The sequence below is a fragment of the Trachurus trachurus genome, assembly GCF_905171665.1.
Source record: "Trachurus trachurus genome assembly, chromosome: 17".
NCBI lineage: Eukaryota > Metazoa > Chordata > Actinopteri > Carangiformes > Carangidae > Trachurus > Trachurus trachurus.
In genome coordinates, this window is record NC_139900.1 from 25,492,556 (window position 1) to 25,508,231 (window position 15,676).

Below are 15,676 nucleotides of genomic sequence, written 5' to 3' on the forward strand. Positions count from 1 at the left end.
TTCTCCTCTGTTCTAAAAATAGCTTACACCGACAAATAAAGGTAACAAACCTACTGCTATGACTGTAAGGATTATGGCAGTGGGCCAATTTGCCAAAATGTTGAATTATCCCTTTAAAGAAGACATATTCTGCCCCTTTTCCACAAATTAAAATAGTTCCCAGGTGTCTTAAAGACATGTCTGTGACATGCTTTGGTCAAAATACCCCAAGAATCAAACATCACAGCTCTTTACATTCCTCCAAACAGCCTTGTTCAGAACGGCTGGTTTCAGTGCCTGTCCCTTTAAATGCAAATGAACCACTGCTTTCCCCACCCCCTCTACCTGTACCGGTACTCATAGGTAGGTATTATGCAAATTCAAAAACTAATTACATCACTGGAAGACAACCAAGGGAAGACTTCGTAAAACCACAAGGATTTCAACAGGGAGCCTGAAAATTACAGATTGTTTTGTCAATTCTCACATTTAGGGGCCGGAAGGCAAGACAAACACCCAAATAAAGAGCCTTCAAAAAGTGACATTTCCATAATATGTCCCCTTTAAATGTGATATAAAATTTGAGTTGAGCTGAATTAAGATAAAAACTGGAGAAAAAGTTTGCCAGTGCAGCATGATCCTCGCAATCTCCCAGTGAGCTGGTGGTCAGAGGCTGAAGACCAGAACAGCTGCTGCATCCTGACACATCTGTAGGGAGCTCACTTTGCATGAGGTGAGGCCCAGCAGATGAGTGATAACTATGGTCTGCCAGGAGCGGGGGGAAGTAGTGAATCAGGAAAGACCTGGTCTACACTGCCCAAACATTGGAGATCATGTTTTGGAATGGTCACCTCCAAAGTAGTAGGTTCCTCCGGTCTGGATGTGGAGCGGCATGACCGCCCTCACTGTAGATGCTTCATCTCCATCAACCGTCAGCATCGCATAGTACTCGAACGCATTCAGATGGACACTGTGCCACTGGCCGTCGTTCAGACCTGAACCTGAGAGGAGCAACACATTTCAGTCTGTAACAAAAACAGGTCTCTAACAGGAGAATCCAGAACTTTGAATCAACCATGGACTCACCTGATGAGATGTCGATGTAACGTACGTTCTTCCGCTGTGTCACGTTCACAAAGACGTTGACCTTGCCCTCCATCAGTCCCACTTCCAGCCAGCCGTCGGCCAGCGCCGTGAACATTAGCAGCCCGTTGGGGTTCCACGTCCTGAAGGACAAACTGACAGAAAGAGAGTCGCTGTCGCTCTGACCCGGCAGCCGCAGGAAGGACGTGGAGTTGAAGAAAACTGGGAAGGAGTTGGACTCGCTGCAGGAGAACGTCAGGTTACGCTGCAGATGGAGAGGGAGGGAGAGGGGGGACAGATCAACCATGGACTGTCGGTGACTTGAAGGAATAGTTCGACATTTTGGCAAATTGGCCCATTGCCATAATCCCTATAGTCATAGCAGTAGCTGTTTTTAGAACAGCAGAGCAGAGCCGCAAGCTGCTCAGAGCTACGCTACGGAGGCTCATGGGATTTTTTGGTTTCCCTCATCAAACTCATCAAATACACAATCCAACAACTTGTTGTGACCTGCACATTCACCACGCTATGAGATATTTACAGAATGTTACGAGTTGTTTTCAAGGTAAATTCATGCAAAACCGCTGATGCGCGGTACTGTCAGGGACAGTTTTTCATCAAGCAGTCTCTGAATTTACCTCTAAAACAACTCTGTCTCGTATCGTTCCATTATTATCTCATAGCGTGGTGAATGTGCAGGTCACAATTTGTCCACCAGAGCGTTTTGGAGTTGTTGGATTGATGAGTTTGATGAGAGAAACCAAGAAGTTCCATGAGCCTCCGTAGCGTAGCTCTGAGCAGCTCACGGCTCTTCTCCTCTGTTCTAAAAATAGCTTACACCGACAAATAAAGGTAACAAACCTACTGCTAGGACTATAGGGATCATGGCAATGGGCCAATTTACCAAAATGTTGAACCATCCCTTTAACACTAGTCTTCATATATACTGCATGTCTGGTGGTGAACACATAACAACAGAGGCTGAAGGATGTGTCTTACAAAGCTGGAAGTGTCCACCTTCTTCCTGCGGACCAGGTTGGTGATGTTGTCTCCGTTGTAGGTGATCCCTTCCATGCATCCCACAAAGTTCTCCCTGCCTCCTGTGCTCGGCTTCGCTGACGCTGCTACTCCTCCGAAACTGATCTGAGGACACAGCAGAGTAGACGACATGGACCAAAGGACACACGCTACTGCAGAGGAAGTCTTCCTGTCCTCTGTGCTAATAATTTTATCATTTATAGATATGCTGCTATATGCTTAGACTGCTGGGGGACACATCAGGTTACATGGAGCCCTCTCTTCTCTTCTCTTCTCTTCTCTTCTCTTCTCTTCTCTTCTCTTCTCTTCTCTTCTCTTCTCTTCTCCTCGTGCACATTTCGAACTGTCACTATTCCTGTTTATTATTTCTTTATTCTTTTGTTTGTAGTTTCCACAGATCTCTCCAGAGCTCCATCCCTCTGCACCAACCGCTGCCTGCATCACCCCCTTTCCCCTGCTGTTAAACCGCCCTGCCCTCCCTTCCCATGAACCAGTCTGCCACCCAGTGCTCCCATTAAGCTAGCCTGCTCTCCCTGCCTCATCAAGCTCGCTTAGCTCGAAGTCTGGCTTAAATGGCCGAGTCTCGCTTATTTGAGTGAGAGTTCAGTTCCATCAACATGGCTAAGATTAGCTCCACCTCGGTAACCATGGAAACATGGTTCTGGCTAAGCCGGACACTTCCGACTTCCCGTTCCATCAACCTGAGCCTCAACTCCGTTCCATCAAAGTGGTTAACACGAATGCCAGCCTTGTAACCATGGTGACTTATGCTGCCGGCCAATTCTGGTCTGGAGCAGGATTAAGGTGAAGAAGCCTATTAAAAAATTTGAAAGATAAAATGTATTAAAAAATAATTAAAAAATAATTAAATGAAACTGAGGCATTTAAAACTGCTATTCACTATTACTTAATCTCCTTGAATTGATGGATTTGGTAAATATGATTTTCTACAGTCAATTCTGAAATATATGTGATAAACCATTATGAAATAGTTGATAAATGTGATAATCACATATATATATATAATAAATTAATAGCCTATTTTGTGAATTTATTTAGGTCTTAGGCTAAATTAATTGTTAATAGGTGTCACTATCTATATTCACGTTGTCCCTTTGATGAGGGGATTAAAGTATCTTTTGGGACTTTTACACCTTTATTTCTTATTTTCTTTTGTATAATAGTAGGTAGGTAGGGATGATGGGGGCGTGGTTAACAGGCTGCCGAGTCATTTTAATAGTTTGATCACTGTTTTAACAGACAATCCATTTAGAGCAGTGTTTTCTTTCTTCTTGTAGAGTCCTTATATTCATCATAAATCTCCATAAGCAGCGTTTAATAGCTGTGGAGAAGCTTCGGTGCGTTCGTTCTCTCTGCTTTCGGCCATTTTATGGTATTTTCGGCACTCGACTGATGTGGGCTTGGACCAGGTGAGGCTTACAGGTGAGGCTTGAATTAGCGTCAAGTGGAGCCAGCTGATCTCGTTTGATGGAACGGGTCGGGGCTAGGTTTGGAGTTCTCGCTAATCCAAGCTTCAAGATTACACCATAGTCTGGATGTTCTTAGCGACTTTGATGGAATACCGCCCTGCCCACTAGAAGATGCCATCATCAGCGTTTGTTAACCATTTTTATGTTTTCCCATATTCCATGTTGTAAACTGTTTTATCATCTGTACACAACATCTATTGCTGGTGAGGGATCCATCCTCTGTCTCTATATGGGCTATACAAATACACTTGCCTTGCCTTGTCTAGTCATAGCATTGCTCAATGTCTTTGTACGTTACATCATAAGTCAGACACCATAGGCCAAGTGTGCTTGAAGAGACAACCCCGGGGATCATCCTGTCTGCCATCTTTATTTTACAAGTTAGACTTGAATGAAAATCTCTTTCGTTATCCAAGTATTGATTTTTGGTCACACTGGTTCTAAAGTTTCCCAACAATAAAAGAATGCATGTGAATCATCCACAAACCTGATCCTAAATCAAATTACATTATCCAGCCAAACACAAAGCCAAAGCTACAGAACCAAAAGCTGCAGTTCCTCTAATGTCCACTAGAGTGAGTCTCTAACAGTGAGTCGGTCTCCATAGACTCTCATGTTAAAATGTCACCTCCTGAGAACAGGAAGTAACATTTGAGAAACAATCATCGTTTGATTTACATGAAATTTTAACAGTCTGGTTTACACTTGATGTACGGGGACACGATGCATGTTGGCAGCACTCCCAGGGTGCAACAGTCCTGCTGCAGCTTTAATATTCATTTATTTATTTTATTTTGATCCAGTGATGATGGCAGCCTGTCTGGGCTGATATTCATCAGAGGTGAAGCAGCAGTGAGGAAGAGATGAGCTCACTGATAAGACTCTTATCATCCTCTTCCTCTCACACACTGAGGAGCAGCAGCAGCAGAGTCAGCAGTATCGATTGGCTCTTATCAGGTTTCACTACAACTGAACTGAACTTTGATATTACAAATCAGGGAAAGTTTGAGTCCATCAAAACAAAGCTGGATGTATGTATAAACACATCTATCTCTCTGTTTTAGGCATTAAACACTGGAACAGCAGTCATTCCAAGTTTGGCTAATTGAGTGGGGTGGTGGATCTATAGATGTTTTTTTTTATTTTTTTTTATTGTGGTACAGTATAAGCACCTTTGACACCACCTTTTTGCTTCAAATCTGAAAAATGGCTTCCTCCAAGATATTGGACTCCTTTTTTATTTGGCTTCAAATCAATTTGTACCCACAGTGGTGCAGTGGTGTTTGGCTTTGCAGCTAAATCCATGATGCTAATGTCAATAGATGCTTATTCAGATGTGGTCTTGAATATTAGAATTGAAGCTCCTCCAGATAAACAGTTTGTGGCTCCACTTATATGTCATTAATTATTTTAAGAAGAAGAGGGTGCAACGTGATGATGTCATAAAAAGAGGACCAATCAAACCTCATATGACATTTCGGTTAGTTTCATCCAGCTGTTTTTATACAGATAAATGGAAACCATTTTAACCATTATGCAAAATAATTGGAATCAGCTCTGAATCACCTGAAACATACAAAGCTTCATTGGAGATCATATTTTTGAATGGTCACCTCAGAAGTAGTAGGTTCCTCCATTCCGGTTCCACCAACCGAACTTTATATTATTTATAATTTTATTTATAATATTAAAAATCGGACGAAGATGGATGGATATTTTAGACCGTGCCCACACTGAGAAGAAAATCAGAGCACAAGTATAGTAGCCTAACGAAAACAAACATGCCGCAGTGCTGTGTCCCTCACTGTTTTAACAGATCTGGGTCCAAAAAGACCTTGCCATTATGCTTCTACTGCTTTCCTTCTGATGAGAATGAGAAAGGGAAATGGCTCCATTGATAATCCGTAAACAAATGAAGAAAAAGCAACTTTAACTACTGTTACACGTAACGTTAGCCACCGTTAAAAGTAACGTTAGCTAGCGTCAAAAGTGATGTATCTAGCCACACACTTCTTCTTCTTCAAAAGCCAAACCGCTCCTCTGTTGATACCACTGCCCTGATGGAGAGTCACTGGTTCCGTGTTGTTTACCCGTTTGGACCCAGAAGTGATGTCAGGCTTAACAAGCGGATGGCTGAGGGAAAGTGACTGCTTTGTTGTGACATCACAAAGTGACAGGAAGTCCTGACGGCTGGTTTAAAGGCTTAAAATACGGGCTGTGGACTGAGGCTTTGATACTTTCACAGTATTATTAATACAGACCCTAGGGCTGCTTCATAATCACACTACACATGGACATCTACCTTTATACTATGTGGTACTTTAACTTCTGGCCTGGATGAAATGTTTGTTTTTTTTCCCCATCAGTGGGTTGATTCCACTAGTGTAACGTTGGTGAAAGGTCTGACAGGATTTACCTCATAGTCCAGGTCCAGGTGGTCAAACTCCCCATTGGTCCTGAACTGCTGAGTGTGGTGGTCCAGGGTGAAGTTGACGTTCCTACGGTAACGCTCTATGAGGACCGAGTGCCAGTGGTCGTCGTCCAGCAGGCTCCCGCTGGTCACAGAGGTGTGGCCTTTGATGGAGCCGTACTGGTTACTGCCTGAGGAGAAGTGAGTGAATCACACAGTCAGGAAGAGGACGTAAAGGTCAACGTGAGACAACAGAGTCCTGAGAGCTTCATTACAACAGACTGACTGACTGTCTCTGCTGTCTTCTACAACACTCAGACTTTTAAAGTCCCCCTAAAGAGGCATTTTAAAATGTGTAAAAATGCTTTGCTATGACTAGTTTTTGATTAAAATTCCGTTCCCACAAAAAAGTTGTTTAAAAAAGCTCCCAAATAGGCTAAAAGCAGGTCTACTATTTCTCCCTCATTGCAAAATTCAGATTCTATGAATATTCATGAGTATACAAATGCATCATGACTCATGCCCGCCCACCGCCACCGTGTTGCTAAGTAACGGCGATGCGCGTTAACAGGGCAGGGGAAACGGAGGAGTGAAGTAAAACACAAGGTTTGCACCAGGGTACAACCCTGGTTTCCTGCATTCAAGGCGGCGACTAAACCACTGGGCCACGGCAACTAATGATAACATATTCAAACATCTAGCTGTGTAAGTAGATCACATCACAGTGAACAACAAATGAGATGCAAACAAAATCAACGGGATTGGTTGCTATTTTCGTGACGCATGAAAACTGACTCCAGTTTGAAAAATTGAATCCAATTTTTTCATACTCTGGTTTTGAAACTGCATTTTCAAGTCTAAAATGCTCAGTTATGGCGTGGATTAGCAATTTTTCTCCTGAAATGCCTTGTAGCAGAGCCCACACACTAAATTGACATGATAATCATTTCAAAAAGGTTTTGGTTTAGGGGGTCTTTAAAGGAGGATACCTAAGTTGATGCTGAGCTGCAGTCTGGCCCTGCGGAGCTCCAGGGAAATGTAGTCCCCCTGCTGTCCCTCTCCGTGGAGCAGGACCCCGTCTCGAGCCGTGGTCCTAAACTTCAGGGAGATGATGTCCTTCACGATCTTCATCTTCTTGCTCCTGAAGCGATAGGAGATGACGCCTTGGCCGTCAAAGCTGATCACGTCCGCCCCTGGAGGATGGAAATAATAATATTAATATTAATAACGTGCACAATAACACCTTGCTTTCCAAAGTCAAATCCAGAATTGGATGAGGATAGGAACAAATCATCTTTAACCCACTCTGCAAAACATTCGCTGGTTAAAACAACAATCCTTCTGATCTTAGATCAGTGGTTCCCAACCTTTTTTGGCTTGTGACCCCATTCTGTCATCACACATTTTTGCCGACCCCGCCGTCAATCAAGATGCGGCAGCTAAGATATTTTTATGTGCTGCATTTTATTGGAAGTCTTTATATTCAAGAAAGTGAAAGTTTAGAATATAGTTGTTTAAGGTTGTTTGTGGTGTTTTTAATCATCATTTTAAAAAGAATTATAATTAGTTAAAAAAAATATTTTTATCAGTAATTGTCATTTCAAATACTAGACATTTCAGGCGACCCCATTTGAATTCCAGGCGACCCCACGTGGGGTCCCAACCCCAAGATTGAAAAACACTGTCTTAGATTATAGTGATGCAATAGAACTACTTCCAAAAACTTTCGCAATAACCTGGACGTCATCTACCACACCACCATCCGCTTCGTCACCGGCGCTCCCTTCAGCACCCACCACTGCAATCTGTACTCCCTTATTGACTGGCCATCTCTCCATTCCCTCAGACTGATTCACTGCTGTCAGTTCATTTACAAACCCACAATTGGTAAAACCCCTGCTTGTCTCCACTCTCCACTCAATATCCATAACAGTGACCGTAACTTACGCTCCAGTGATTACATTAACTTGCTCATCCCAAGAGCCTGCACCTCCTTTGGCCGTTTCTCATTTCAGTTCACAGCTTCTAATGACTGGAACCAGTTGCAACAGAAACTAAACCTGAGCTCGCTCATTTTTAGCTTCTTTCCCTTCTTTACAAACTTGTTGCAAACAATTGTCTTTGATCGTTGCATTTAGAATCAGAATTTCTGTATATATTGTGCTGTACATTGTATTTTACATTTTATATGAATTTTGATTCCTTGCTATATGTATGTTTTATGTTGTCTTTGCTGCCTCTGGGCCAGATCGTCATTGTAAAAGAGAAGTGGTTCTCAATTAATCTGGTGAAATAAAGGTAAAACAAAAAACAAAAAAAAATGCTGCTGCAGCAGTTTCAATATAATATTTTAAGTCTTGTTTCATATGGAAGTACACTAACTGTTGAATCCCAGTTCCATGTTCTTTTTTTCGTTGTTCATTATTTTGAAATTATCTTAACAAAATGAGCCAATACATAATTGCCTCAGTTTCCACAAAGGGCCGCTGTGGCTGCAGGTTTTGGTTCCAACCAAGAGCACACAGTTTGACCAGTCAACTGTCTGAAGACTGAGATCAGTTAATTAAATAGTCAGGTCTGCTGGGCTGCCGATTGGTTGGAACAACATCCTGCTCCAAGTGACAGTGGAGGAACAGTTTTATGGAAACTGGCCTGATTCTGAGTGTTTCATGTACATCAAGGTTTCTGGAACAACTTCAACAACAACAACAGCAACAACAACAGCATGTTCTACTCTTTACTCTGAGTGTTGCAGAGTTTTGACCTCTTTACATCTCGTCTGATCTGCTCAGATAGAAATGGAGCATCTGTGACGACAGAGTGAGTCTACTGTGAGACCCCGGAGACACGACTCTTTCCTGGACAGTGTCCACTCCCACTGTCTCTTGTCAGTCCTCTAGTGAAGTTCATGGACTTCAACATTGATGAAAAACCAAGTTAAACAGCTGTATCACTGCAGGTTTCTATTCCCCAGAACCTCTGCCCACCTGCCTCCACATCTGTCAGGGTTTGAGTCTGTCAAGTTGTGTTGTCTGATTTAGTTCATTTCCTGTTTTAGTTTGTAACCCTAACCCAGTGTTTTTCAATCCTTGGGGTCGGGACCCCACGTGGGGTCGCCTGGAATTCAAATGGGGTCGCCTGAAATATCTAGTAATTGATATTAAAGGGATAGTTCACCCAAAACTCAAATTTCACTCATTTTATACTCATTTTCTACTGCACGGAGCCCCCCTGTAACTCCAAGAAGGCACGGATGACTCTGAAACTTCTCCCAACCCTTAGTCGACATGAGGAGTGAAATTTGAATTTTGGGTGAACTATCCCTTTAAAATATTTAAGATTTATTTTTTTTACTTATTATTATTCTTTTCTAAAAAATTATGATTAAAAACACTACAATCTTAAACAACTGTATTCTTTACTTTCACTTTCTCCAATAAAATGCAGCTATCTGAGCTGGCACATCTTGATTGACGGGGTCGCCAGAAATGTGTGATGTCTAAATGGGGTCACGAGCCAAAAAAGGTTGGGAACCACTGCCATAACCCACCCCTTGTGTTTTCTATATATTTACTTCCTGCCTTTGTTATTGCCCTCCTGTGTCCCACCTGTGACTTGTTGTGTCCCCGCCCTCTTGTGTATTGAAGCTGTTCTTCTCTTCCCTTCGTTATCAGGTCGTCTTGTGAGCAGCTTCCTAGTGTTCTTTGTCTGTTTATTTCCAAGTGTATGAACTTATTTCTGGCTTCCTGGTTCCTGGGTTTTTTGCCTAGTGGTTTTGTACCTCTGCCTTGAGTTCTGTCTGTCTGGTTTTGATATTTTGGACTGTAATAAAGACCCAGATGTCCCCAAGTGCTGCTGCATTGTTGTGTCCACAACAACTCTGAAAAACTAACGTCACAGGGCCATGGCAGACTCCGTGGATGCTCTGAGGATCTTGGAGGACGAGGGACGGTAGGAAGGAAATTAAAAAAGCAAACTGAAAAACTAAATTAAAAAAAAACAACAACTAATAAATAAATAAAAAACTATAATAACCTTGGTCTGCTCTCCCCCTCTTCCTCTGACATCACCCCTGCTTCACCCAGCCAACAGCTCCACCTTGGTTTATTCTCTGACAAAAACCTACTCTATTATAATCTCTAGTCTGGTCTCTATCTATAAACCACCTGACTGGGGTCGTCCTCCTGTACTCACAGTATGAGCAGCCGTAGAGCTCCAGACGGACTCCGATGCGTCCCTCCTTGTTCCAGTCCAGCGGGATGAAGCGGATGTAGCGAGCCAGGATGGCGTGCTGCAGCTCGTGCCGGACCACACCCTCACTGTTTACATTCCCCTCAAACGTCTGAGACACAAAAACAAACATGTGAATGCAACTTACTGTAAAGGAGACATATTATACCCCCTTTCCACAGATTAAAATAGTTCCCAGGTGTCTTAAAGACATGTCTGTGACACTGCAAACAGGCTCACAGAGCCGAGGCCTCTGTTGGAGACAATGTGGAACCTCTATGGCTAACCACATTCATGTTTTTTGGGCCTGTCCTCAGAGTGAGGTGTCTACTGAGATAAAGAAAATAATAGGGGTAGATCTAGGTTTTTCTTTTATTAATTTATATCTCGGTAAAACCTCAGAAACTGTCCCACATAAGGACAAATACTTATTGAAAATTCTTCTGGCAAGTAGCAGAAAAGCTATAACTAGAAAATGGTTGCAACCAGATCCCCCAACATTGGCCCAGTGGCATCGGATCACTCAAGAAATGTATTGTATGGAGAGACTTACTTTTGTTTTGAGACTTCAGTTGGAGAAATGTATTGAACCCTAAATAGCATGACTTTATACCATGATGTATGTACGTATGTATGTATGTGTAAAAGAATATTGTTACTTTAACTGTGCCCATGACGATCTCATGTTCCTTTTACATGGTAAAAAATAAATAAAAAGTTGAAAAAAAAGACATGTCTGTGACATGCTTCAGTCAAAATACCCCAAGGATCAAACATCACAGCTCTTTTCATCCTCTAAAACAGCCCTGTTCAGAACGGCTGGTTTCAGTGTCTGTCCCTTTAAATGCAAATGAACCACTGCTTGCCCCGCCCCTTCTACTGCTACCAGGTAGGGGTGGGGTTATGCAAATTCAAAAACTAGTTACATCATTGCCAGACAACTGAGGGAACAGCTCATAAAACCACATTTCAACCCCTGGAGCCTGTAAATTACAGATTTTTTTTGTCAATTCTCACATTTTGGGGCCGGAAGGCAAAACAAACACCCAAATATATGTTATATTATATATGTTATTATTATATTATATATTATTATATGTTATTATTATGGTAGACTGATCTGGTGAATAAAAATAAGAATGGAATCTAGATCATGTTTAATAATCATATTTAATACAGACAGAACACTCTGAGTTCTCACTGCCTTTATTTACACATAAATGCCACATACTGTTACTAACAGTATCAGTGGTGTAACAACATGTTACGTGAAATGATCGATAGTTTACATTTTTGAGCTGCACATTGTCTCTCTTCCCTGTCTGAGGTTGTGTTTGTTTTGTTTTTTTCATAAAAATAACTGGACACAAAAAAGAAAATTAAAATCTCTGGTTCACCCCACGTAACACAACTAATATAGTATATAATGAACTGGTTAATGCTATTGCACATTATAATTATCATCATGCCTGTAATTGCTAATGTCATATTTTGCATGACAAAGTCTTAAGGCAAACTTGAGGTAAATTTCCAGACATAAGTCATAAAAGTTACATTTTTACAAGGATAATTCATATCATTATGAGAATAAAGTGTTTATTTTAGGTTGAATGTGGATTTATCTATGTGTAGGAATATCAGCAGCTTTAAAATGAGGAGCATGGAGCCTTGTGAAGGCTCATGTTTCTACACCTGGAGCCTGGTGTGAAGTTCTACATAGAAAATAAAAGGAGCAGCTTCTTTGACACAAGTGTCGCAGGTGTGGGCTGCACAACTTCAGTGGTCACTGTGAGAATCTGCTGCACAGATTCTAGCAGCATCTTTGGTTTTGAAAGGCTATATAAGTTCATGTATTAGTGATCTAAGGAGTCTCTTGCTCACCCAGATGTTTCCATCCTGTAGATAAGGCCTCCAGTTTTTCTGTGTGTCACTGTAAAGCAGCCGATACTTGCTTGTCCAGTCAGAACTGCTGTAGCGACCCTGAGTCGCTATGGCAACCACCTGCTTCCTCGAACCCAGGTCCATCTGTAACCACTGGTAACGATCCGTATCCAGGGGCGACCAGCCTCCAGCACCTATGGGAGAGATAGAAGAAGAATTAGAGCAGAGTTTTTTTAATGTACTGTTCCTTTAAGAGAAAGTCAGTGGGCGATGTCATCACAGGAAGTGAAGAACCTAAAAACAGTTAAGTTAGTGTATAAATATACAAATATATACTTTACTGGCAGTTTTATGTCCAGTTTTAATGATCATACTATCATGTATGCATTTTTTTAAGCTAGACCTGCTGCTATAATTTGAGCTGATGGAAACTGGCAGATATTGTATGTTACGTGATGGTGTCTGTGGGAATGTATCATGTACTACTTATGTTTACTTGGTTGTATGTGAGGACAACAGATGGAAAGTAGCCTCCTGCTAAATCAGGTACCCACATCTTTTCATTCATTTCATTTCTCTTTCATGATTAATGCAAGTGCACACTGTCCTTATAATAAACAAATAAAATAAAAGAACAAACACCTTTCTCATTATCATGCCAATCTATATACAAATGTGTCAAAACCACTCTGAAACTGACTCTACGGCTGGAGCAGCATTAGTAAGTAATCTATTTTCATTAGTGTTTGAGGAAAGCTCAACCTCCTTGGTGTTGGCTAACAGGATGGGTCTGTTGATGAATGAGTGAATCACCTACCTTGTTTTCTGTTGAGTTTGGCATAACCGGCTCCGTGACCTCGGGTGAACACTGAGGAGCTGGTGAAGGAGCTGAAGGGCAGAGGGGTGGCCAGGCTGTCCTCACACTTCCCTGAACATAAAACACACATGTAGAAATCAGTTCATCATAAACACTGCAGTCGGTCTGTGATGTTAGAATCCAGCCCATACATTAGAATATGTGGTAGTACGTGTGTTTGGTTTGCGACTCACTCTTCAATGGGCTTTATGCACAGCTCCACTACTTCCTGAAATAAGCCAGCTCGTTTATTTCCTGTTTGACATTATTGGACCAACTGATTAATCCAGGTGTGCCTGACCATTGTTGTGAGGTCAGACACACCTGGATTAGTCAGTTGGTCCAATAATGTAAGACAGGAAATAAACGAGCTGGCTTATTTCAGGAAGTAGTGGAGCTGTGCATAAAGCCCATTGCGTGGTGACAAAAATGTATTATTACTATTAGTTAGTTATTATTATTATTAGTTATTAGTTATTCACCTACAAAAAGACTAGTCAGAGAAAGCTTTTAATATGTAAAACTCCTCACCAGCGAAAAAATAAAAGGCCCAGTGTGAACTTTGCCCAATGGAAAACACAAAAACAGCAATGATTCTATATAGAGCGATGTCACTGAATGCATCAGCAACTCCCTGACTACAAATAAGGCTGCAACCAACAACTAATTTGATAGTAGATTAATCTATCAATTATTAATGCAATGAATTGAATTGTATTAATCGGATTATTAAGTGTACTACTCAATGGCTCTTATTTAGACAGCTGAGAATATTTCTGTCAGGTATCGTCCCCCCTATTAAATATAAAAGGCAGCTGAAAATCACAGGACATGTCTGTTCTGGTGATACAAGTCAGCATTCCTGAAATGTTTGTTTCTCTTCTATAACACACATTCTACATCTCGGAGTCGACGTCTTTCCACGGTGTGGTGCGGGGCTTCCTTCTCCTTTCAGAAGGGGCAGAGCTCTGTGAGAAACAGTAGGAGAGACACAGCCCGAGGGGGGACTGGATCTGAACGCCGGAGGGAACCGTGCACGTCCGTGGAGTTGGGTTGTGACAAGCGTCTACATTGAAAGTAATGGGTTTGTGCGCGCAAAAAACGCTACATCTGAAAGCCCCCTATGCATACACACCACACTTTCCCCTTTGCTATTGCGCAACTCCCAGCAGAGATTAAAAGGAGCTACGTTCAGTTCAGCTCCACAGAGTGAAAAACTATGATGTTACCAACAAATTATCAACTACTGAATTTGTTGGCGACTAATTTTATTCGATTGATTAATTTTTGTTGACTACGTCGATTAATCGTTACAATCTACAATCTTACCAAAGTAGATGAGAATTTCACAAAGTATATAGATTTTATAAAGGTTTCAGTGAGGATAGTACCAGGCCGACTGACTCCATTTGGCCACTTGGAACTAATACTGTTCTGACAAAATGCACTTGAAGTGTTGTTTTAGTGGCGTCAGCCGTCAGGGCGTCTTATTTTAGAAACATTAGGAAGAAAATACCCCCAGAGCATTTTATGAACTTTCATACAGGTTTCTGGTACTGCCAGGTAAATTAGAAACCTGAAACGGTTCAGGCTCAGGCCGGACATTCTGGAAAGAACCTGGTCCTGAGTTTTTAATATCACTGTCTTGCAACTGACGGATCGTCAAGATGGCAGGGTTGATAGCTGACCACCAACAAAAGATGACCTCTACAATACAGCTGCACAGAAGGAAGCCCTGTCAATCACTGATGATGAGACACACCCCCTCTACAGTGAGTTAAAGCTGCTCCCCTCAGGGCGGCGCTATAGAGCACCTCTGGATAAAACAATGATCTATAAGGGTTCTTTAACTCTAATGCCATCAATGTATCGAATGTAATTCTTGTTGAAAAGTCTGTGAGACCAAAGACAAATTAACTACTATTCTATTCTATTCTATTCATCATGTCCCTGCTGCTGATCAGTGATGTGGATCAGAACCTGTCACACGAACATAAAGGTGTAAAACCATTAAAAAAATAGTATTTAATCTCATCTGAACAAAACGTCCATGACCAATAGATTTGAAAAAGCACTGTTCTGCCCTGAATATGTTTAATATGTTTAAAAGACACTCGAAATGACATTGAAATGTTAATTTACTGTTTTCTACGTTTATATGTATTTCCGGCGCTTTTATTTTGAAAATCTCCCGAACCGGATGTAGGAAGTAAAAACGTAAACGAGAGGAAAAACGAGTGTGTGTACATCGTCTCACGGCCGCATCAATGCAGTTATCTCTCAGAAAGCAATGGTTGTAAGTGTTACACATAGTTTACAGGTTTGATAAGATGTGTTGATATATTTCAAGGGTATTTTGTGTATAAAAGTAACAGTATAATGTCGTAGCTTGTGTGACAGTAGTGTATACTTACCTGCTAAGTTGCTTTGTTTTCTAGCCTGCTGTGCTAATACCTGTTGAATTAATATGAAGCAGTCAACACGTTGATACTGATATTTACATGACTGTTTATTAAGACACTTTTTTGTATCTTTCTTTTCTAGTTTTACACCGAATTCAGTGCAGTCAGAAATGCTGACTTAATGTGTAAGAAGATATTAAAGGAGCAAGCCGCTCACTTCCTGGCTCTTGAATAAGGAGTTTGGCTGGCTGTTTAATCTGTGTTCACGCAGGAGCATAACACATAGAGAGAACAGTACAGTAAAAAA

At 41.5% G+C, this 15,676-nt stretch overlaps 1 protein-coding gene across 1 annotated transcript in view; it reads right to left on the reverse strand.

Moving 5' to 3' along the window:
* The window catches only part of cntnap2b (contactin associated protein 2b), a gene marked incomplete at both ends in the record, with an annotated part of 53,239 nt that overhangs the window by 18,089 nt on the left and 19,474 nt on the right, over window positions 1-15,676 (reverse strand). The window contains 8 exons of the mRNA XM_083991749.1: window positions 831-980; window positions 1,066-1,327; window positions 2,062-2,205; window positions 6,007-6,191; window positions 6,990-7,193; window positions 10,195-10,342; window positions 12,112-12,305; window positions 12,929-13,039. Of these exons, the coding sequence (XP_083847875.1) occupies window positions 831-980; window positions 1,066-1,327; window positions 2,062-2,205; window positions 6,007-6,191; window positions 6,990-7,193; window positions 10,195-10,342; window positions 12,112-12,305; window positions 12,929-13,039 (1,398 nt within the window). The remainder of the gene's footprint in view (window positions 1-830; window positions 981-1,065; window positions 1,328-2,061; window positions 2,206-6,006; window positions 6,192-6,989; window positions 7,194-10,194; window positions 10,343-12,111; window positions 12,306-12,928; window positions 13,040-15,676) is intronic.